The following is a 22,996-nucleotide window of genomic DNA, read 5'->3' on the forward strand; positions in this document are numbered from 1 at the left end:
TCTACTGACATCTCTCCTCCATCGTCCTAAGATATACCTCTCAGGAATTGATCTGACACCATTGTGGATCAATGTTGTCACAACATGTCTACAAATTATTCCCTTAAACTCAAACATGTGACAGCTGCAAATAATATCACATTTCTCTTTCTCAAAAACAATTGAATATTTTTTTTTCCTTTACTCTATTGTCAAATATAATATCCTCTCGTACCTCATACCTCGTACCCAACGATCCCTCTTCGGCAGACACAATAGTGCAATACATCGTCCCAGTGAACTCTTCTTGAAACTCCTTGAATTTTGCCATTGTGTAGACTTCCTGAAATTGTTTCTCCATGGGATACTTCGATACACATGGGATCATTTGAAAAAATGACTTAACGTCAGCCTGAAACTCCTTTTCTACCTTACACCTCATTGCCCACTCATATTGTTCAACAAATTGCTTCAACGAGGTTTTTGAGTGTACATATCCATCGAAGAATGCATTCATACCCTTACTTCGCTACGTTGTTGACATCCTTGCCCAAAACCTAATTTTCAAGAAACATGGGACCCATCGGTCTCTTTCTTTGTAAAGCCCATACAACCAATCGTTGTCATGCAATGCATATTGCTCAATCATTGAATTCCAGGCTTGCTCGAATTCTCCAGGACACTGTGATTCATACATCGCGTCATGTACAGCTGAAAGAATATAAGCCTTGCAACCATGGTTCCCAAATTTTTCAGGTAACTTCTTTAATATATGCCACAAGCACTATCTATGCTTTGTGTTAGGGAAGACCATCTCAATAGAATTTTGCATGGCCCTATCTTGATTAGTGATTATTCCTGCAGGGGCCTGACCCTTCATACACTCAAGCCATGTCCTAAAGAGCCACACGAAAGTCTTGGTGTCCTCATTGGAAATTATACCACATCCAAGCAGTGTTGACTAGCCGTGGTGATTTACACCAACAAATGGAGCAAAGGACATGTCATATCTATTTGTCAGGTATGTGGTGTCAAATGTGACAACATCGTCGAATTCCTTGAATGCTTGTCTACACCTATTATCAGCCCAAAAGACATTCTTCAATAGGTACTCTTCATCCAAATCCACACTAAAGTAAAAACCCGGACAAAACGCTTGCATCTTTGAAAAATAAGCTTGAATAGCAACAGCATCTCCTTCTCCAAGTCTTAACCTCCTCACCTGATCAATGTAATTCCTGCAATCCTTTTCCACAAATGTCAGGTTCTCATATCCACCAGCTTCAACAACAGCTGAGTTAAAACTTTTGTGTAATGGAATTCCAGCTATGTCATTCACTTCAAGTTGCCGCTTCACATGTTCGCTTAATTGCCTGTTGCGTCGATATAACCTAGACTTGGTTGGACTTGTTTTATGGTTATGCTCAAGATGAACCATGTTTATTCACTATGTCCCTAAAACATCTGAACATGCTGTCATTCTAGCTTTACACCCTAATTACATTGTTGGTTGAGGGTTCAGGGAGGTACTACCTTTAATATTTCTTTTGCCTTCTCGACAACATGCATATCCCACATATCTTACCAACCCATCATCTCCCTTCTTCGAACTCCTTCTTTTAACAGGAAAACCCACATGGTAAGCATATCTTTTATAAAATTCAAAAACTTCCTTCTCGTCATTGAACTTCATTCCAACCTTAGGGATAAGCTCATTGTCTTCTTCTGGCATTTCGTTGTTTAATGCAGGACACTCATTATCTTCAATAATTTACTTATTATAAACCAAAGTTCTCTTATTATCTTCAAATGATTCCGCAAGCACAGTATGATTTTCTGAATCAAAACAAGGAACAATAATATGATAATATAATGTTAGATTTATAATTTGCATTATCCACATATATTCCTTTAGCAAGCTTGTTTTATATAGTTGTAGTGTGAGAAATATATGCCAAATTTGAAAAAGAAAATCAAACATACCTATGTCACTCATTGTTGGTTTCCTTCATTTTCTAAAATATAATTCCTTGTCAGTAATAAAATCTAAAAATAATAGCAATTGAACACAAAATTTGGCCATTAACATCGCTCATGCATCAACCCTATAGCTGAACCTTACACCCATCATGTACTGATGTAATGCTCTAATTATGTCCACAAATATCTACTATGACAAACAAAAATCACATCACCAAAAACAAATATGAACAAGGCCCAAATTCAAGCACTTGCCTGTGAGATTAACAAGTAAAGAAACCCGTGAACTATGTGCAACTTGGAAATACCTTTCTAGTATTTGTATTTTTTCAAAAAAAATTAGAACTATTTTTTTAAACAAACATACGAAATGCTGTTTATTTTTGTTTTTTAAAATTTTGCGGGGAAAACTGATAATTGGAAATGGTAACAAAATCTAATGATATATTTTTCTTTTTATGCTAGCACCTATGTTTAACGTTGTATTCATCTTTGGAAACTATTGATTACTTAAATTATTCTATTCTCCTTTCTTCTGCATGCGCATGTGTGTGTGTGTGTAATATTTCTATAAGTTTTCATTTATATTTGTTTTATTTTTCTGTTTTAGTTTTCTCTCCTTCTTATGTTTTTAGTCTCAGGCATACCATAAACTTATATGAAGACTTGATAAGATTTAAAGTAGCTTAAGCTTCACTTTATTTGGCCATAATAGTGAGTGCTTAACTCTTTCCTTCAATGGGATTGGCTTTTCAACAAATTTTGCTTTCATAAGATAATGGTTTCACTAGAGTGATTTCATTAGCAATTGCAACATTATTTCTTTCCATTAAATACTAATTTCCTAAATTCCTATGATGCTGGAGAAACTATTTTGAACTTGACCATGCACTAGAAGCCAAATTGGTGTCCATCTCAGAATATTGGAATACCTATAAAGGTTTGTTTTCATGTTTGGACAATGTAGTTAGCCATGTCGATACTTTTTAAGGCCAATTTGTTCTCCAAAACCATCCATTACAAGAAAACGACGCTTCATTATACAAGAACAGATAAGTACAGAATAAAAAAAGAAAGCAATTAGATGCATAAAGTGAGATTTAAGATTTTAAATCAGACTTAAAATGACTAAAATCCATTACATTCGTACATAACAAAACACATACCAGTGAAGAGATTAGGAACTGTAGTCAGATGGGGACTTGTTGTTGCTGTGAGAGATCGGCGAAGTATCAATGGGTGAGAATGTAGGTTGCCTATCCGGCGATGAACCACCGATGGAGGGCAGATCTGGTAGATCTGACGGTGGCCGACTTGGATGAGGCGATTAGGATGACCTCCGACAGACGACGGCGGTGGCCGATCTTTGTTAAGGGTGAAGTGGGTTTCCTCGTCAAGAGTGAGAGGCCAGAAAGAGGGTCTTCCCATTGCAGAGGTGGGAGAGTGATACAAATGGTTAGCAGAAGCGGGTTTCCAATCTAGGAGGTTTGAGAAGAGAGAGAGAGAGAGAGAGAGAGGGAGAGAGTGTGTGAGAGTGAAAGTCAGAGTTAGCATCTCTGTGAAAGAAAGGTGATGAGAGGGTGAAACAGATCATGGGTAAGTTGGTAATTTTATTTGAGGGTTAATATGGTAATTGCATGAGAGTTGTCCAAGTTTTTGTCCAAGTTTCCGTTCGTGTAGCATAATCCTATCAAACAACTCTAAACAGTGTCAAAAGCCAATAAATAAAAAGCTCAACAAAAACTAGACTAGGATAGCAAATCTGGGCAACAAATCCAGGGGAAATAGATCTAGATCAATCGAATCTAGGCTTGACAGATCTAGTAGGTCAGATTTGGTCTTGAATGGGTCAAATTTAGGTTGAACAAATCTAAAATGGGTTGAATGGATCTTAGTGAATATAGGATTAGATCCGAGAAGATTTTGGCAAGAGGCAAACAACAACGATGGCAGAGGTTCAAGAGCCATTGACGATGGTTGCATTAGTAAAGGGCACAAGCGATTAGACTATAAAGGTGGAGGTTCAATAGCGACTATGGTTGAAGGCAATGAGGGGGTCATCGATGGGGAAGATGAATGGTCAAACGACGTACACAAAAGGATAGAGTCAATGGATGGAATATGACTGTCAGAGAAGATAAATGTGGCAACGGTTGTGAAGATGTCGGCAATGGTAGATTGATTATAGGGGGGATCCCTCGTCGATCAAAGGCAAAGGGGTCATCAACAGGGAAAATGAACAAACAGCCAGAGAAAACGCATCACAAGTGATCGAATGACTACTTGCGATCAATGGCAACTGGAAAGAGGTTGATGGCAGTTGACGACAACTAGTGACAAAGTGATTGACGGCGACAGCTAGAAACCCTAGCTGATAAAGATTATGAAGAACTATAGATCCAATGGCTGAGATTTGGCAAAAGCTGATAGTTTGATCCAACTGGTTTGATAACAATTTGTAAGGATTTAGGTTCGAATACAAACCACAATCAAACTATTAAACATACAAACAAACACAACAGATTTAGGTGAAAAGTTCAAATCAAGAAAAACCACAGACAAAAAGAATAAAATATCACTATGATGATATTGTTACAATAATTTCAAGATATTAGGAACATATTTATAGATTTAACACTTATCTGTAGATGTATACAAAAAATTATATTCTAATCAGAAGATAGCCACGAAGATAAATCTCCAATTGGATGTATTCCAATCACAGTTAAAATTGAAATCTTAATCAAGGTCAAATTAAAAGTCTTAATCACAAATAAATTTGAATTTTGAATCACAATTATCACACTCCCAATATAAAGAGTATAAACAAGTTGAGTTAAGTTGAGCCAAACTTGGCTTTGTTTACGTTTAGCTTGTTTATTTACAAATCTGTTCAAACTTGACATGTTCATGATTTGAGCTTTATAAATGGGATTCAAGCTTAATATTCTTTCGTATTCAAGCTCACCCCATTGATAATATTCATGAACTTGCTTGTTTACCTTTTATCTAAAGTTCTTTTATTAACAAGTTGAGTTGAGTTGAGACAAATGGTTTATCACTAGCTCAAGTTTCTTTTTCTTGACACGACGTTATGTTAGATTAGGTCTAACAAGGTTAGACACACCCAAAAAAGCTATGGATAGATAAACTTGTGTAGTAACATCAACATCACAAGACATTTTCATTCTTTAAACATGAATAAATAATTATATCTATATAATAAAGCACAAGGGTTTTTAAAAATGTCTACATTTCAATAATTGAGATTCAATGTTTCAGATGAATGGCTCAAATTAATTTTTTTCCCACCTAGTCACTTCCCCCTTGTCTTTCTCTCTCTCCCTCTGCGGCTCTCTCTTACTCATTGTCTCTCTCTTTCTGTCCCACTCTCCCTCTCTCTCTTTCTCCCACCCACCCACCTCCATCACTCACTACCTCTCTCTCTCCCTCCTACGCCGTAGCCAGCCCCCATGTCGCCCTACCACCCGTTGTCGCCCCTCCCTCTTTCCCCCCATCCTCGCACGGCCTGCCTCCATCACAGGAAGCTCTCCATCGCGACTAGCCCGCCTGAATCTCTCCATCGCTGCCTCTTCGCTGCCTGTACGCCTCCAGCTCTATTGCCTCTGCCTGTATTTTGTGTGTGTGTATGTGTGTGTATGTATGTTTGTGTGTGTGTGTGTGTACATTCTGCATTTTGTGTGTGTATGTATGTATGTATGTATGTATGTATGTGTGTGTATTTTGTAGTCATTTTGTGTGTGTTGTAATCATTTTATATGTATTTTGTGTGTGTGTGCATGTGTATGTGTATATGTGTATATGTGTCCGTGCGTATGTATATGTGTGTGTATGTACATTCTATAGTCATTTTGTGTGTGTTGTAATCATTTTATATGTATTTTGTGTGTGTGTGCATGTGTATGTGTATATGTGTATATGTGTTCGTGCGTATGTATATATGTGTATGTACATTCTATAGTCATTTAGTGTGTGTGCATGTAACTACATTTTATGTGTATTTATGTATTTTGTGTGTATGTGTGTATGTATATATGTGTATTTTGAAGTCATTTTGTGTGTGTTATAGTCATTTTATATGTATTTTGTGTGTGTGTGCACGCTTGTGTATGTATATGTGTGTATATACATTCTGTAGTCATTTAATGTGTGTGCGTGTAACTGCATTTTGTGTGTATTTATGTATTTTGTGTGTGCGTGTGTATGTATGTGTGTATTTATAGTCATTTTGTGTGTACTATAGTCATTTTATATGTATTTTGTAGTCATTTTATGTGTGTGTTGTAGTCATTTAGTGTGTTGTGTGACGGTAAAAATGGATGTGTGTATGTGAATATGGCTATGTATACACATGTATATGTGTGTGACGTGTGTGTGTGTGTGTTTTTATGCTAACTGCATGTATGTATATATATGTATGTGCGTGTATATATTATGTATGTAGATATTATGTATATGTGTGTGTTTGTTAAAATGGGTGTGTATATACATGTGTTGTGTGTGATATATACATATTATGCCTGGGTTCCTCGACCGCTCGTGGACTAGCTTGGGGTTTGTGATTTATTATATTGATTGAGGGATATTTATGGTTTGTGATTTTTCTGCATTGTTTGTATATATTTATCTCTCTTTTTTTATGATTTGATCAATTGTTTAATAGTATTTTTTATTTAAAAAATTAACGTTTTTATTCCATGGTGAATATTAATAGTAGACCTTGCAAGGTCAGAGTAGTTTCAAATTCTTAATAAATTGATGTTTTTATTCTGTATTCTTAATAAATTGTGTTTTACTATTAACAATATAGGTGCACAAGAAGTTGAGAAATGTGTGTATCAACTTGAAAACCTACCGTGAAATGAGGGACTTTAATGGGTGAGTTTTTCTTTAGATACATTATCTTTGAACAAATTACCAATTTCTGGTTATGATATCATACAATCTTATTTGTCTATTGAAATTCATGGTCCATTTTATACCATCTATGAGTTTATATTGCAATGGTCGTTACCTTGAATTGTGACCGATTTGATTATTTTCTTACATGTATTTGTGCTTTTACCTTGATTGATTGACTAGAACCCTACTACGACTCTTAATCCTTACATAAAGAACTTGCCGGTGATAGAAAAAACCCCTTATTAATGACTTTGTGTAACAACAAAAAAATATACTAGTGAATCTTAATTGGTAACTGTTTAGTGAATTTTATCAAAAATTTGTACCTCCTGTATATATAGTAAGCATAAATATCTTCCCTTTATACCATCTCAACTTTATATCTTTTCTTTTAGTTATATAGTATTCTCATATCTCTGATTCTCACCATGGAGAAGGATTTTTGAAAATGTATAAAATGTATCACATATATTTCCTTTATATCTTCTTTTTCAATTATACAATATTCTCATATCACTTGTTCTCACCATGGAGAAGTATTTTTAAAAATATATAAAATATATCAAAGATACATTTTATTTGTTTGGCTGGTCGAGAGCTCTAAGGGCCCTTAACAATAGTCGATCGGGGGCTCGAGAAGCCATGTGTGTTTGTATGTGTATATATATGTGTGTGTTTGTATATATATATATATATATATATAGACGTGTAAAGTTTTAATTTACTCTTTTGGTGTATGATAATATAATATTTATTTTTTTATATAATTATAATTTGATATCAATAACACTATCTGATTTACATTTTAATTTTAATTTTTATAGATTGCAAAATACTAATTGTTATATATTATTTGATATTTAATTTTTTTATTTAATTTATTTAAAAATATAGAATACGAACTGATATTTAATTATAAAATACATATAAATTTATTATATAATTTAATAATTTTTTATATAATATACTTAATAATATACTTTATAATAATATACTTTATTATATAAATTTAGTAATTTTTTTATTATAAAACGTTAACAAATATATAATAACTTTAATTCTTATTTTTTTGTTAAGTGTTTATAATTTTTTTTATTTGTTCTTATATTTTAATTTATAATATCAGTAAACATTATATATCTTATATATTTATTTTTTATTTAAATTTTATAGAGCGTATAATACAAATAAAATTATTATAAATTCTTCATAAATTTTAACATAATATATATAAATTATAATTATATTTTAATTTTAATATTATTTATTATTATTTAATAATATGTATAAATTATAATTATATTTTAATTTTAATATTATTTATTATTATTTAATAATATGTATAAATTATAATTATATTTTAATTTTAATATTATTTATTATTATTTACACCGTTACTTTAAGCGCGGCATACGCTACGATATATGATATGATATGATGAGGGGACTAACATCAAGGGGGCAACTCAGCCAAAAAGTATTTCCATTCCCAGGCTGTCCAGTGTCTTATCAACTACTACTTCAGTTGATGAAAAAAGAATCACAAAGCAAAGTGCCAAACACAATACTATTTCACAAAGTACATTCATAGTGTACTACTTATTAGATTGGCAGCCCCCCCCCCCCCCCCCCCCCCCCACCCCCCCCCCCGATGGAACAAAAATAACACAAATAGAAAGGCAGAAAGCAATGCATTGAACGCATCCTCATGCACCTGCAATGCTCCCAACTACGTCTACTTGTCTTCGTCAATACAAAGAAACAAAATACAGATTATTTGAGGACCAACAAAAAGGAATTATGTACCTTAAGATATGATGATGATTGATGGATGATCTAATCTGGTGTCCACTAATCAAAATTAAAATACATAATAATAAAAATGACCAGAAAGCCCAAAACTAAAGGTATTTCAATAATAATAATAATAATAATAAAAGAATTAATGGAACGGCTAGAAAAGAAACAAAAACATATACACACCACCCCCCCCCCCCCCCCCCCCAATTTACACAACTCTAGCAAATTTAATTATTTTCTCCCACACGACACGACATGTCGATGTCAATGCTGATGCTTTTCTTTGCTCATGAAAAACAAAATGCTGCTAGCTACAGCTAGGATGATGCTTCGAACCATCTAGATCTGGATATGGGTCACCCGCCACAGTCTAAGACAGACACCTTCCTAAACTTAAATTTGTTCCTACATCTTTCCTAGTCACATTTCAATCCGCAAATCTCGAGCACGGGACCTTCTCTTGAAACAAACGGGTTGATTCGGGCCCATAATAGGGTTAATATGGAAGCCAGTAGAATCGACCAAACCAAGACAATTGTTGGCATCCTATCTTGTTTCCCAAGTAACCCTTTCAGGAAAGGATAGAGGTGGACAATGACCCAGAGGGCAAAGAATAGCCTACCAAACAATGGCCCCCATGAATCATATCCATTATTGATGGCATTTGAGACTCCAACCACCACCCCGACTATGTTTATTATCAACAAAGTTGTGGGTGGGATTAACAGCGATGTCCACTTGAAGGCGTAAAGCTCATAAAATCCCCCGTCATCTCCTCCTCCTTTGGACGTGACGGTGAAGTTAGTGTCGACACCAGCCAAAACCTTAAGTAGACCCTGGAAGAGAGCAAAGAAGTGCGACGAAACCCCTCCAATCACCCAGAACTGCTCGTTTCTCCACCAGTCATCTATTCCAACACCACCCCATTGCATTTCAAGGATACCCGTCGCAGCAATAGACATGAAGAGGGCCAAAAAGACTATGCTAGCATAGTTGCTGATCTGTAAGTAGCCCAAATATTTAGCAAAGAAAAAAGCAGAAAGCAATACTAACCTCATATCATACATATTGGACATGATAATAATCTTAAATATAGTTAGGGACAGCTTTCCACAAATAATCAAACCATAGAAGGGTATAGATTTACAACTGCATATATGTAGACAGATCTGATACATACTTGATACATGGTATGATGACATTTACAAGATGGACAACTACACACACAACTGCATTTTTACGTAAACATATCTCATACATAGCTCATACATAGCAGCATGAAATTTATAATTAGGATGAAGGACTATAAGTCTGATATTTCTTTTTTCTTTTTGCTAGTATCATATTTCTGTTCCCTATTATATAACTTTTTTTCCCCCTAACAAGCTTTCTTGCCCGCATGATTCTTCCCACTGTAAATTAGTCCAACATCATATGTGCCTAATGAATTTGAGTCTGATTATTTAAATTGACACCATAGTATTACACGGCAAACATATACATATATATGCATGCAGCAGTAGGGTGCCAGCAGAGGTTCGCAAGTCAGATGGTTCATTGTTCTACTATGACATTCATTGGATCCATTGATTCATCAACTCAGTCCATCTTATGGTATCCAAAACTCCCAACAGATTCAGTTATGATCCATAATACCCAATCTTTTATTTTTCCACCTTCCATTTACCAGGTAAAACAGTGACAAATATGAGAAAGTACCTTAATGACCATGGTTTATACAATTTTACAACAGCCCAACCATCCGTCACCCTCTCCCCACTCAGAAAAATGAAAGCAAGAGCTGAAAAGGAAAAGGAGAAGAAAATAAAATATACAGCAATAATCAATAGGACAAGATGAACATGTACCTCAGGAACAATGAATTCCCCAGTGAGAAGGCAGATGGCTGGCAGGGTACAGTACACAATCAATGGAATGGAAGTCCAAGGATAGACGACTGAGTTTATATAGGAGAATCGTTCCAACCATTTCAATCCACCACCATAACCATACCAAATAGGACAGTGTTTGCTCAGGAAAATCTCAACAGATCCCAGGGCCCAACGAAGAACCTGGTGAAGACGATCTGACAGGTTGATGGGAGCTGAGCCCTTGAACGCAGGCCGTTTTGGCATACAGTAGACAGAACGCCAACCATGACAATGCATCTTGAATCCTGTTAGGATATCTTCTGTCACAGAACCATATATCCAGCCAACCTGGTTCAGGATTACAGAATTCATAGGGTCAGATAGTTATAGAATTATGTTTAAACAAAAAGAAGGGGAAAAAAGAAAAAGTAAAAAGTACATGCACGCATGCACTGTGTAATTTTCTTCTAACCATTTACCTCTTTTCCCCACTCTGTTTTATCTTCATATCCACAGCTAATTACTTGAATGGCTTCTTTCAAGAGTGCTGCTGAGCTGGCATCCCGAGGAAGACCACCATTCTCTAGTAGTGTGGAGGCTACAAATACAGGAGATCGCCCAAACTTCTTCTCAAGTTTCACATGGGTCGAAGTTTCTGAATTTATTCCTGCAATGTAAAACCCACTTCAGTTTTAATCAGTCCAAACAAGGGTGTTATTTTGTATCCTGTCCTTTTCTTTTCTTCAGCTTTTCCAACTTATCTTACAGGGACAATCAAGAGATATGCTAGTAGTTAATTCAAAGTCCACATACCTTCATTTCCCTCTTCAATGGTTTCAAGTGCATGTATCTGCTTTGATCCTTCCCTATGCTTTATTTTCCTCCTCCTGTCCTTTGATTTTCCTTTCTTTATCCTTCTGGACCCACAACAAATACAGAACCACTTTGGCCAGCAGTTGCAGGTTTTTCCAGGGGTTTTCTTCCTTACAGGCGCATCATATCCATAAAGTGCTTGCCTTCTGAAAACACAGCCTGTTCCAACATATATTGGTCCTTGCAAACCATCTAATCCCTTCATGTTGATCTGTTTAGAGCTGAAAATTTAGCTTTGGAAGCAATAGCAAGAAAAGAGAAACAAATATAACCTAAAAGAGGAGATACATACATCAAAGAATACAACATTTCGGTTTGAATATCTATCGTGACGATCAATCCCATCAAATCGTTGTGGAAATTGCACATAGCACACTTTCTTTCCTGAATTGGGGTCCATCATGAAACACATGGCTTCTCTAATTGCCTTGCTATTGTTAACGTAGTGATCACAGTCAACATTCAAAAGATATGGAGCATTTGAGATGACTGCTGAAACCCTCACCTAAGGAAATCATCAAAAAAAGACTTGTTTAACCGGATTTATGATATTATCTGCTGTTTATTTAGTAAAAAATGGATATAAAAGGAAATATGAATGAAAATTCAGTGACTGGAGGAGTTGTCAACACGAGAAAGAGGCTTGAGCTTTACCAAAGCATTCATGGCCCCAGCTTTCTTATGATGATCAAACCCTGGCCTTTTCTCACGGGAAACATAAACCAAATGAGGTAATTCATTTCCTTCCACATCACAAACGCCATCACGGCCAAGGAATACCTGTGAAAAATAAAATTAAGAATTGCAAAAGCTCGCTACACAAGCACAGGAATCAGATTCAGTAGCATTATGTAAACAGATAATGCAAGCAGAACCTGATTGCATTTGTAAACCATGCATTTTTTATGTTTTCCCATGTAAAAGGACCATAAAAAGATGACAAATTATGTTGTGCGTGTGCATGTTTTTTAAGTAGTAACCTGATCACATATCAAAGGCAAACTTCTATTGCACTACATCCTCAAGGTATACCCTTAACTAGAAATCCTATTCACATGAATATGCACATTGCTCTCCCCCGCATCTCTTTCCCAACTTCGTTTCTTATCTTGTTTCTGACTCCTTTATTTTGATGGCTGGTTATAAGGGACAGCTATAGCATGGACATGTATTTAGGAAGCTAACAAAGATACATACTAATAGGAATCTCAGAGAAACAGTTCCTAATCCACTGCACCTACTATAGCTTGCCTGCCATCTTTGTTTAAAAATTGTAATTGCTACATAGATATTCCAAAAAACATGCACTAATAACCCAAACAATTTTACCCTTCCATGGGAACTTAAAATTTTGAATATGAAAGGATAAATACATCCTTTAAAGGGAAAAAAAAAATCTCAAAGAAAATCTCGATATCAAGCCATGAAGATTCTCTAACATTTGACTCCAGCAAAGGCCCACAGTCCCAACACAACAATCATTTCACCAGTTATGAATAACCTTAATTGCTTTTGAATCAGGTTTAGCCAATAGAGGGATTAAGACTTGTGATTGTTGTTGCTTTTCCATCAGGAAATCTACTTCTGCCATATTTCCCACTTTGGGGAACATACTCATTGGATCCTTTAAAGGCAGCTCAAACAAGAATAACACTGGCCTAATGTGAAGTCAGTCAAAACGTTCCATATTTGTTTCTTTCAATTTCTAATATTCTCAGCATCCATCTTGAAGTACTCCAAATCATTGTTGTTAAAATCGCGAGTCAACTCGTACGAGTTTAAGAGTCATGAGACATAAAACGAGTCAACTCGCTTGTAGGATCGAGTTTTATAAAATCGCGAGTCTACGAGTTTACAAGTTTATCGGGTCTGAGTTTACGAGATTAGTCTTGCCCACAATTTTGAGGTTAGAAACAAAAATATTTTCATCTCTAACCAACATATATATATACAATCGTTGTCAATCTCCTATTTTAGTTCTTCTACAAATCCTAAATGACGTTGTGTGTGCTTGTTGCATTCACTTGTTGTGTCCTTCTGCAAACCCTAATTGTTGTTGATCTTGTTTTGGCATTTCTTCTTCGTCCATTCACCTCGAAAGTTCGAAGAATCAAAATTCAAACCCAACCCAAGTATGTGAGTGAGAGTGACTATGTTTTGCTAAGTTCGGTAATCAAATGTTGTGTGCACGTTGGGCTGAGCTCTGTGTTGCATTCAATTGATGTGCTGAGTGAGTGTGTTGTGCGGCTGTGCCTATGTGTGTACATTCTCATTTGCGATGTTATCTACACATACAAGTAGGTGCAGATTTAAAGAATTAATTTTAAATATGTCACAATCAAATCATGGGTGGGTTTAATTTTATATTAAGATTGATGATTAGCAAGAAACAAATATACCTCTTTGGTATTGGTAACTTAATTAGTGTAATGACATAATGTTTAAGTTTAACAATATTTGTTATTTTTATGACTTAATATTTTTATTTATTTTTAACAATGTTTGTTGATGATGATGGCAATGTTTGTTGTCTGAAATTTTGATTATGGATGGATGAATGATTTATTTAATATTTAAACATTTCATATTATTTAGTATTTTTGAAATTGATAGATGAATAATTTTGAAATAGGTACATCTATTTCATTTATAATAAGGAATATGTCATCATATTCATATATTTACATAAATTAAAGGGTATTTTTAATTTTTCATAAAATCTTACAATTTTACGATTCAATTTTACAATCCGATTTTATGAATCCCTTTACAATCTCACTTAAAATCTCAATTTAAACAACTTTGCTCCAAATGATTTACTTGTCTCAATGATAGAAAAAAATAAGATGGGGAAGACATAGACTATGGTGGCTATAGGAGGTGAACCAAAATGGACACAGAAGGAAAGAGAAAATTAGAGAGAGAGGAGAAAAGGACACAACAAAACAACCAGGGAGAGAGAGAGAGAGAAGAAGAAGACAACAAGAAGGGAAGAGGAGGAGACGGGATAGATTGGAGGAACAAAACCCCAGACAGGGAGAAGAAGAGATACAGAACCAACCAAGTATTCCGCTATCCAATTTAATAATAATTCAAAGCAGCTTCCTCATTACTGTTGTGGGCTATTCATTACCTACATAAAGATACATAACAAAGAAAGTAGGAAATGCAAAATAACAACCAAAACAGACAAAGATACTTCATCCAATGGGAAGTAAAATACCCTATGGTCGTCCCCAGGAAAAGCTACAGCATATAGTGGTGACAGAAGTCTAAGGCATTTTTATGAATAGGTAGATTGGCATTGACTGTTAAATTTGTCTATTCCCTATTTTCTTTTCTTTTCTTTTTCATGAATGCAAATTTCAGCCTTTTTTGCATGCTCGCTACATGGATCATTTTCTCACTGGTCTGTTCCAAACATTGAAAGGTAGATAACAAGAAGCATGAGATTTTGACATTACAGTTGTGAAAATGCATAATTGTAGTTTTCTCTCACCAGAGAACTTAAATAAAAGATAAAGGCAGATAACATGCACTGCACTAAGAAAGGCAGATAACAATGAAAGACTTTCTCAAGATTCTTAGTCATTCACTTGAGTAACATTGGAAAGGCAGATAACAAAGACGATGAGGTTTTGAGGATTGTTGGTTGTGCAAATACCATAACGAGTTTGGGCGTGGAATCTCATTCTAGGGTGCATTTCCAAATCAGATGAGATCACATGCTAAGTGGGAAGTCAACCCCCTAGCCCCAACCCAACCAAAACAAATGAAAAGGAAAGGAAAGAGATGGAGGGAGAAAGACTATTTTGGGACATCCAAGTCTTAAGGAGAAACTTGGGTCACAACATTTCAAATCTTATCATTCTCCATATTATGCTCTTGAATAATCAAAAAACTTGAATGGCACTGATATAGAAACGTTATTGTTAGCAATGGTGTTGCAGATGATAGACTTTCCAGTTCTTTAATTTGATTGGTAGCATCCAAACATGACCCTAAGTATGAGATAAAAGATGGTCAGCAGCAGTGAAAAACAACAGGGACAGGAATACTAAAAGTGGGTCTAAGGTTAGTATTTCCCTATATGTAGAAGTGTAATTATCAACAGAAAGCCTAAAATAGCGTCTGCAGCAATCCACCATAGAATTTCAAGAATCATCGAATACCATTCTGTGCACTAAAAGTTACTTAAGATTTGTTTACCATGAAGACTTCCCATGTTAACTGAGTTGTGCAAAAAGTCCTTAAGTATAAGGGCAGCAAACACACATCCAGCTGACTTTCAGTAATATGACAATTCAGGGGAAGATGGGCAAGTATGTTGCTGACTTTCATTATCCAATAAGACAAGAATCACAATGTCAAAGCGAACATTCCATTTACTCTAAAAATACTGTCTCACCTGGATCATGCCAGGATGATCACGGACATTGTTCCCAGGCCAGGGAGTTCCATCTGGCATGGTCCAACCTTCCTCAGGAACTTTTTGTGCCTTGGCAACCAGTGCATTAATCCGAACTTTAAATTCTTCATATTCTCTCTGAAACAACAAACAAATACAATTAATAAAATCATGGAATCATAAAAAGAAAAATAAAGGGGGAGGAGGAGTCCACAAGAAGTTCTATATTTTTTAGCAACACGAATTAATTATTCATCAATTCCATTACAAGAGGACTAATTATGCAGAACAACCAAATTAATGATCTGATTATCGAGAAAGATTCAGAAACCTTCATTTCACGCCGTTCCTTGACAAAAGCTGGATGAACTTTGTGTTTCAAGTAGTCAATCTTCTGCGAAAAATACCATTCTGGTGCTCGAGGCTCAATGTTGAACTTTTTACAGAATGGAACCCATTTCTTAGCAAATTCAGATGTCTCAGAAAGTGCTTCAAAAGTAAGCATGGCAGCACCATCATCTGAGACATAGCAGGCAACTTTCTCAACTGGATAATCAACCGCAAGGATGGATAGAACCGTGTTTGCAGTGATTAGTGGAGGTTCTTTCATAGGATCGACTGTGCTTACAAAAATGTCTATATCAGCTAACTCAGATGGCTTCCCTTCTTTCTCATACCTGAATAGTGAGAATAAACAGTGAAGCAACAAACAGAATCATGACACTCATGCAAAATGAAGTAAAGCTACCATGAGGACATGGAAAAAGTGGATTAACTGAATCTCTAGAGATACATGAGAGAGAGAGAGAGAGAGTTTTCTCTAATTTTAAAGGAGCTATTTCATATTCCACAAACTTTTATAGGCGGAACCCAACTGATCACCACTACAAATATGAAACAATATCAAATGACTGTGGCCTTATACCTAAGTGACAGCCGATCAAGGTATGTTTCCCGCTCTATTGGGTACCACTTTGGAAACTGATCAAGAATCCATGACACAGCAAACCATATTTCACATATGACTGATGTCAACCACAAGCCAAATGCACGATTAACTGGATGGAGAAGTCTATAATGAAAGAAGAAACCAAGAATCACAAGACGGAGTATAATTATCAATCTGTAAGGGCTTATCTTGCTCGAGGAAATGGGCAACTTCCTTGACAATGGCTGCCTGCCTTCATCCATCCTGGTAAAAATACATCAATGGGCTTCTGAGTCAGAAACTAAAACAAATGGATCCAAATAAAGAAACTGGACAGGCATGGAAATCTAAAGTTTATTTTGAATTAACATTAATTTTTTGTCAATTATATTACAGCAATAACCACATACTCCACAACAGATAGTTTAACCAACCCCAAAGTCAAGACCATTGCCAAACTCAATGCAGATGGTGACCAAAAGTTTCAAAATTAGAAGCCAACACATTTCTTCACAGGTTATGATTAAAGGCCTAGGCTTATAAACCTAACTATTTTTTCAGAATTTGGCAAAGACCAGCTAGCAAGCTGAAGCACGTTGGATCCAGCAGTTGCAGGATTAGTGCAAGATTATCTGAAGCGTGGTTACAGAAAGTTGCTATTGTATTCTCTGATTGTTTCAATTTTTATTGAAGATTAGGGTTCTCATATGAATGGGAAATAGGCTTCAATCCTTTCTCCCAGAATTTTTTTTCCTTCCTCTTTTTAGTCCATTAGGATGCATTAATTTTTTTTTACACGGTATTATGGGACACATACAAGGATAAGACATGTAAGCATTCACGTACTTGTCATCTAAGGGCAAAGAAATAATGAGTTCTTCAAGAAAATATGTCCTTGCATGAAGTTAAGGGCTTTCTGCTGTAAATTGATCAATTAGACCATGACTTCCTATGATAAAGATATGCTGAACTCAGTGGTGTTTTAATATACATTTGATTGAGAGTACAAGGCAATTTACATGCTTTCTTTTGTAAAGACAAAGAACGTTGTCATAGCAAAAAAAGTTTTTGAAAGGACACAGAACTTAGTTGCTTCTTCCAAGGGATTCTTTAAAATTCTCTCATTGCTGAAAATGGATTAAGGAAATTGATTGACTGATTGTGACCCATCTTCTTCCTTGACAGAAAAATGATGGACGATGTTTAGAAAGCAACTAAATTAACATGGAAAACGACATTATTGGCTTACATTGGCATATCAGCGTCATCTGGTTGCCCTTCAGAGTCACCACAACCATTTCCTCCGTGATTCTTCAACACCTCAAGTTTATCACTCTGCCTTCTCCTCCATTCCTCCATCCTCTCCTTCCATGCCACACTCCCATACCCATATACAGATATGTCCTTTTCTGGAACCATTGACCTGGGTTGTGCTAAGACATTGGAAACACAAAATTTCACAATCTAGAAGATAATTTGTTCCCAACATCTATTGAATATAATTTGACACAGGATGGTCACTTACGAGAGAGGGTGTGATCAGTAAAAGAGGGTGTATAACTTCCATTCCCTTTACCCATAAATGGAATGAAAAGAGCACGCTGACTGGAAGAAATCTCCACATCCTGCAACATGAAGAACAAGCATTAAGCAGTTTCTAGAGCACTCCTCACAAATCAACACACACAAACACAGCTGTGAATACTAATTCATTCACCTCTTCATCATAAGCCAGTAGAGGAATTTCAGGAGGACAAGAAGAATTGTTGTCCAAGTGCACATGGATTTCAGATGAATTAGGGGATCCACCATGGGGAATATTGTGGTGTGGAGATAAAAAGTTCCCTACAGCCTGGGGGCCCAGAACCTCAAGATTCCTAAAATCAAACTCGTGCTCCAAATCATCAATGTCATCCTCTTCCTCATCACCCTCAACCCTAGGACTCCCTGAAATGTGCATCCGCTAACACGTCAACTTCAAAAGTCAAGTCATGTTCCAACAGAGGATGCACAGATAAAAAGAGAAGATAGAATCTCACCTTTGATGCGCTTGTATCTCGTTTTACATTGAGGACAGGCTTGGTTTCCTTCTCTTCTCTCATACTCATAACAAGGCCTGCAAACAGGGAAAGCACATTCGTTGCATGCAACAAAGGGCTCCCCATCAACAGTAATCTCCACATGATCGCCACAAATTTGACATATTTGCCCACTCAATTCTCGAACTGACTTAATCTGGAGAAAAATAACAACAGAAGAGAAAAAATGATTATGATATTATCAGAACTTAATCACAAAAGTTAAAAATCATAACACTGGGTACAGAAAAAACTAAACAAAATACAAAAAATGGTTTGTAATCAGTTTGACCTGAATTAAGTAGGTTAAAGATTTAACTTGTAAACTAAATGGATGTCTAAATGGACTCTTCTACATGGTGAAGCACAGGGATAGGAAATGTGACATGCATTTTATATGTTTAGTTGTATGCATTCATTAGATATGTAAAACTAAAAGAAAAATAGTATAGAACTATTATAAAACTCCCATTCAGACAAGCATTGGTAGCATCTATAAGTTTGTCCTTTGTGACTGGAACGTCATGGGTTAGAGTTATGGAAACAGCCTTTTCGAAAAAAATGGAAGGAAAAGGTTGTATACAAACATGACCCTCTCCCAACCCTTGCAAAGCGGGAAGCCTCATGCACCAGGGATGCCCTTTTATCATACAACTCACATTCCACATAAACAAGAAAGTCATATGCTGGTTTACAAATGCAAATTCACATTAAATAAATGAGAAAAAGAGCCTGATCCTTGTTACTTAGACAAGAGAATTAGATAAGTCCAATACTAGAGCACATATCTACATTCGGCCATACCCAAGTCCATGTAATAAAGGTCAAAATTAACCTAGGGATTACGTAGTATCACATCTTTTGGATTCTTTATCTTCTCATAATAATATTTTGTGTTCTTATAACTCAAGGGAAAAAACTTGATTGTTTAGAACATACAAAATAGTTTGCTTAAAAGAAAAACTTGAATGTTCATGAGGTATCAATCAAAATAGTATCTTTTAGTCAGCTTTTCAGCAGTACATTATTTGGGTTTAAAAGAGGAAATTTGAAATTTTATAATTTTTTTTATGGCAGAGGTGAAAGAGTACACTCCCTAAAACAGCCTGGTTCACTAGAGCTAATAAACAAAAATGAAAAAGAAAAACTCAAAAATGTTGGGTTTTTTATTTTTGTGTTTTTATGCTTAAAAAATGCAACAAGAAGAAAAAACAACAAAACAAAGGAAAATGGACTAAAAGGCCAACAACAACATATCAAGCACTAATTCTAAAAAGCCATGTCTAAAAAGGGAAAATAAATCATCGAATGTAATCTTCAAACAGAGTCTCCTCCCCAATGGCCCCCTTAATCTCTCAGAAATGGAAAATAAATTTTCTCTGTTCCTTCAATTTTCTGCTGCATATGCTCAAGTCTTTCATAAAATAGGTTAGATCTCTTAGCATTTGGTATGAATGCAGGTCAGAATCACAAACTGGAGCCTACAATATATTATCAAGTAATCCAATTTAGAATACAACCCAGAAACCTATTCTAGATGAGGTCTACTTGTGCATGCTCTTCTTATATTAATAAATTTGAAAATGCACACACTACATGAAAGCTTTCCACCACATGCAGGCAATATCTTTGATCTTTGCACGGTACGTAGAAGCTCACAGATTATCACACACAGAGAACCAAAAACAAAAAACAAAATATAAAATCTTTGATCTTTACACGGTACATAGAAGCTAACAGATTATCACACACAGAGAACAGAGAACAAAAAAAAAAAAACTTATTAGGGAAAAATTCACGATCTATATATCATCAGTTTGACTCGGTCCTAAAAAGAGCTACCAAAAGTGTAAATTTTTCCCTAACAAGTGGTACCAAAGCCATAAAGAAGTTTTGCAGTTATTCCCCAACAGTACCCATGAAGATCATATCAAAGGAATCTTGCGGAAATCTTACCAAATACCAACATCAATTGGTTAATCAAGCAAACATTTTCCATGTAGTAGTTCTTCTAGTGTTGCCAAAAAAGGGCTTACAACAGTAGAATGTATTAAAATTAAAATTTAAGCAAAATCTGCAACTACTTGCTGAGTTCCAAAGGGATTCTGTATCAATCATCCAATCAACAAAAAGGCGAAAGCCCAGGTAATTCTACCCCACAGTTCCGAGCAAACTAAAATCTCAAAAACCCTAGCAGGTGAAAGAGCAACAAATCTCAGTTCAAATACACAAACTGAGCAAGTGGGTGTGTGAAAAAACCGGCAAAATAGGGGAAAATAAAATAAGGATTTTAGAGGGTTCGTACCCTTCCTATCTCATCGGCATTGATCAGCACAAACTCGTTCCTGTTGTGAGACCCAGCAACTAGTCTTCCTCCGGTAGCCATCGAAACCAAAATCGTGAAATCGACAAAACAAACTCAGAATGCCAATCAATGTAAGCAGCCAGCTGAACGTTACCCTTTCAAAAGGCCCACGATTGAGTCGAAAACGCCTCTATTTCAGGGCCGTACCGTACCACTGTCGAATGCCCGTTACAAGATACCCAAAACCCACCACATGGACGGAGATATAGCTAGCACATAGAAAAGAAAACCCAAACCGAATTGGTAAAAATAAAGGAATGGAATACAGGCGAGTCAAATAATAATGAATTGGAAAACCTAAAAAGTAGGGCGATGAATATTGATTTCTTGACAAGCTAAGTGAAGTGGTCTGCACTTTAATCACAGGTGGAGTCTGATCGATGTAAATGTGGAAAAATGAGACGAGAGAGAGAGACTGTGAGTGGGGATGGGATGGGAGGCGTAAGAGAGAAGGAGAGCGGAGTACGAGTGAGAGTTACAGAGAGAGAGAGAGAGAGAGAGAGAGAGGGAGGGGGGGAATGAAAATGGCTTCGGTTTCGGGTTGGGTGGAAAAGTTAGTGAAGGAGTGGCGGTCCCACCGGCTGTGGTGGTGGCGCAGAGTCGTCCCCACCGTGGTTGTTGCCACAATCTAGTAGATGTGTACCCTCGAGAGCGAGCGAGAGAGAGAGAGAGAGAGTAGCGGCAGTGGCCCACAAATGCTTGCTTGCTTGCTGACTTGGCCCCCGTTCATTCGCCTCTCTCTTTCCACTGACTGCTCACTCTCTCCTAGTCCTAGTAGGGTTTCTTTATTTTGTGCGGTTCGAAAAGGCGTTATTATATTATTTTTCTTTCTAATACTCTATTGATTGCATTTACTTTTAGGAAAAATAAATTTGATATCTCTGAGTTAAACCCTAAAAATTAAAAAAATATATTCTAAAGCATATTCTTCAAGTACGAGAAATTAAAACTCTTATCATTATTGTCTAAATCTTTTTCTATTATTAATTTAATCTCGTTAAATATTTTTTAAATACCTAAAATATCCCTTCTTGTCGCCTTTTCTTTTTTTTATATCGTGCTTTTATTAGTCTATTTTTTTTAGCATAGATAAATTTTTGAACACTTTGGAATCATGGGATCTTTGAGAAATCTCATAGATTTTTAGAAAAAAAAAAAAAAACTTCATTTTCAAAATTCTTATTATGCAATAGAGGTTTCCTTGCAAAAAAATAAAGATATATCAAGAGAAAAAGAGAGAAAGGAAAGAAGGGTCATCTATCCTTGAAAAATCGAGAAAAGAGATGAAAAAATTCATATTTTATCTCTTTATATTTATTTTTTTTATATATTTCTTTTATTTTAGACTTTCTTGTCGTAGCTCTCCTTCTTTATATTTCTCATTTTTTTTTTCTTTAATTCAAGGTATTGTTAACTCATAGCGATCAAATTTTCTCTCTCACTTTTTATTTGTTGAACTCTAATGATCAATTTTTATAAGGGTTAATATTCAAACTCATTGTAAGGGTTAAAGTTAGGGTTACAAACGAGTTGAATTTGGGTCAAAATCACCTTATCGAGATTTGTTTAAGATTTTAGACTTGAATGTTGATAAACGAGTTCAAAAGCGAATATTAATAGACCCTAATATATTGATCTATTTTTGAAATCAATAGACCCATATTCCATAATTAATTACATGTGACTCAATTAATATATAATACATAATATATATTGTAATGTAAAATAAAATAAAGTATTATATAAATTCTTCTCATAATATAATAATACTTTATAATAATATATAATATAT

The 22,996-nt window shown here is 35.5% G+C and overlaps 2 protein-coding genes across 3 annotated transcripts; both read right to left on the reverse strand.

Annotated features, from left to right (window-relative positions):
• Nucleotides 1-940: 940 nt before the first annotated feature.
• Nucleotides 941-1,417, reverse strand: LOC127804406 (protein FAR1-RELATED SEQUENCE 5-like). Its single transcript, XM_052341265.1, has one exon. The coding sequence runs from the start codon at nucleotides 1,415-1,417 to the stop codon at nucleotides 941-943; it is 477 nt and encodes a 158-aa protein (XP_052197225.1).
• Nucleotides 1,418-8,531: 7,114 nt separating this feature from the next.
• Nucleotides 8,532-21,847, reverse strand: LOC127803549 (cellulose synthase A catalytic subunit 5 [UDP-forming]-like). 2 transcript variants are annotated; one of them, XM_052339848.1, is made up of 15 exons: nucleotides 21,502-21,847; nucleotides 21,145-21,413; nucleotides 18,801-18,996; nucleotides 18,479-18,708; nucleotides 18,287-18,386; nucleotides 18,011-18,194; nucleotides 16,759-17,025; nucleotides 16,165-16,510; nucleotides 15,834-15,971; nucleotides 12,080-12,205; nucleotides 11,718-11,930; nucleotides 11,366-11,636; nucleotides 11,032-11,219; nucleotides 10,550-10,900; nucleotides 8,532-9,682 (listed from the first exon to the last, which is right to left on the reverse strand). In XM_052339848.1, exons 2-15 carry the CDS (start codon nucleotides 21,223-21,225, stop codon nucleotides 9,098-9,100), a joined length of 3,276 nt encoding a protein of 1,091 aa, XP_052195808.1. In that variant the 5' UTR covers nucleotides 21,226-21,413; nucleotides 21,502-21,847; the 3' UTR covers nucleotides 8,532-9,097. The 2 variants fall into 2 exon arrangements, with proteins under 2 accessions (XP_052195808.1, XP_052195807.1); XM_052339847.1 differs by having other exon boundaries at nucleotides 21,145-21,847.
• Nucleotides 21,848-22,996: the final 1,149 nt, after the last annotated feature.

Source organism: Diospyros lotus, chromosome 6, assembly GCF_014633365.1.
Source record: "Diospyros lotus cultivar Yz01 chromosome 6, ASM1463336v1, whole genome shotgun sequence".
Taxonomy (NCBI): Eukaryota; Viridiplantae; Streptophyta; class Magnoliopsida; order Ericales; family Ebenaceae; genus Diospyros; species Diospyros lotus.

What these genes read in the sequence shown, in the direction of transcription:
- LOC127804406 (XM_052341265.1), bottom strand. Translation starts at nt 1,417, where the DNA reads ATGGTTCATCTTGAGCATAACCATAAAACAAGTCCAACCAAGTCTAGG.
- LOC127803549 (XM_052339848.1), bottom strand. Translation starts at nt 21,225, where the DNA reads ATGGCTACCGGAGGAAGACTAGTTGCTGGGTCTCACAACAGGAACGAG. An exon ending in AGGAACGGCGTGAAATGAAG is followed by an intron (nt 15,972 to 16,164) that starts GTTTCTGAATCT and finishes TTGTTGTTTCAG; the next exon opens with AGAGAATATGAAGAATTTAA. An exon ending in CATTGAAGAGGGAAATGAAG is followed by an intron (nt 11,220 to 11,365) that starts GTATGTGGACTT and finishes TTTACATTGCAG; the next exon opens with GAATAAATTCAGAAACTTCG.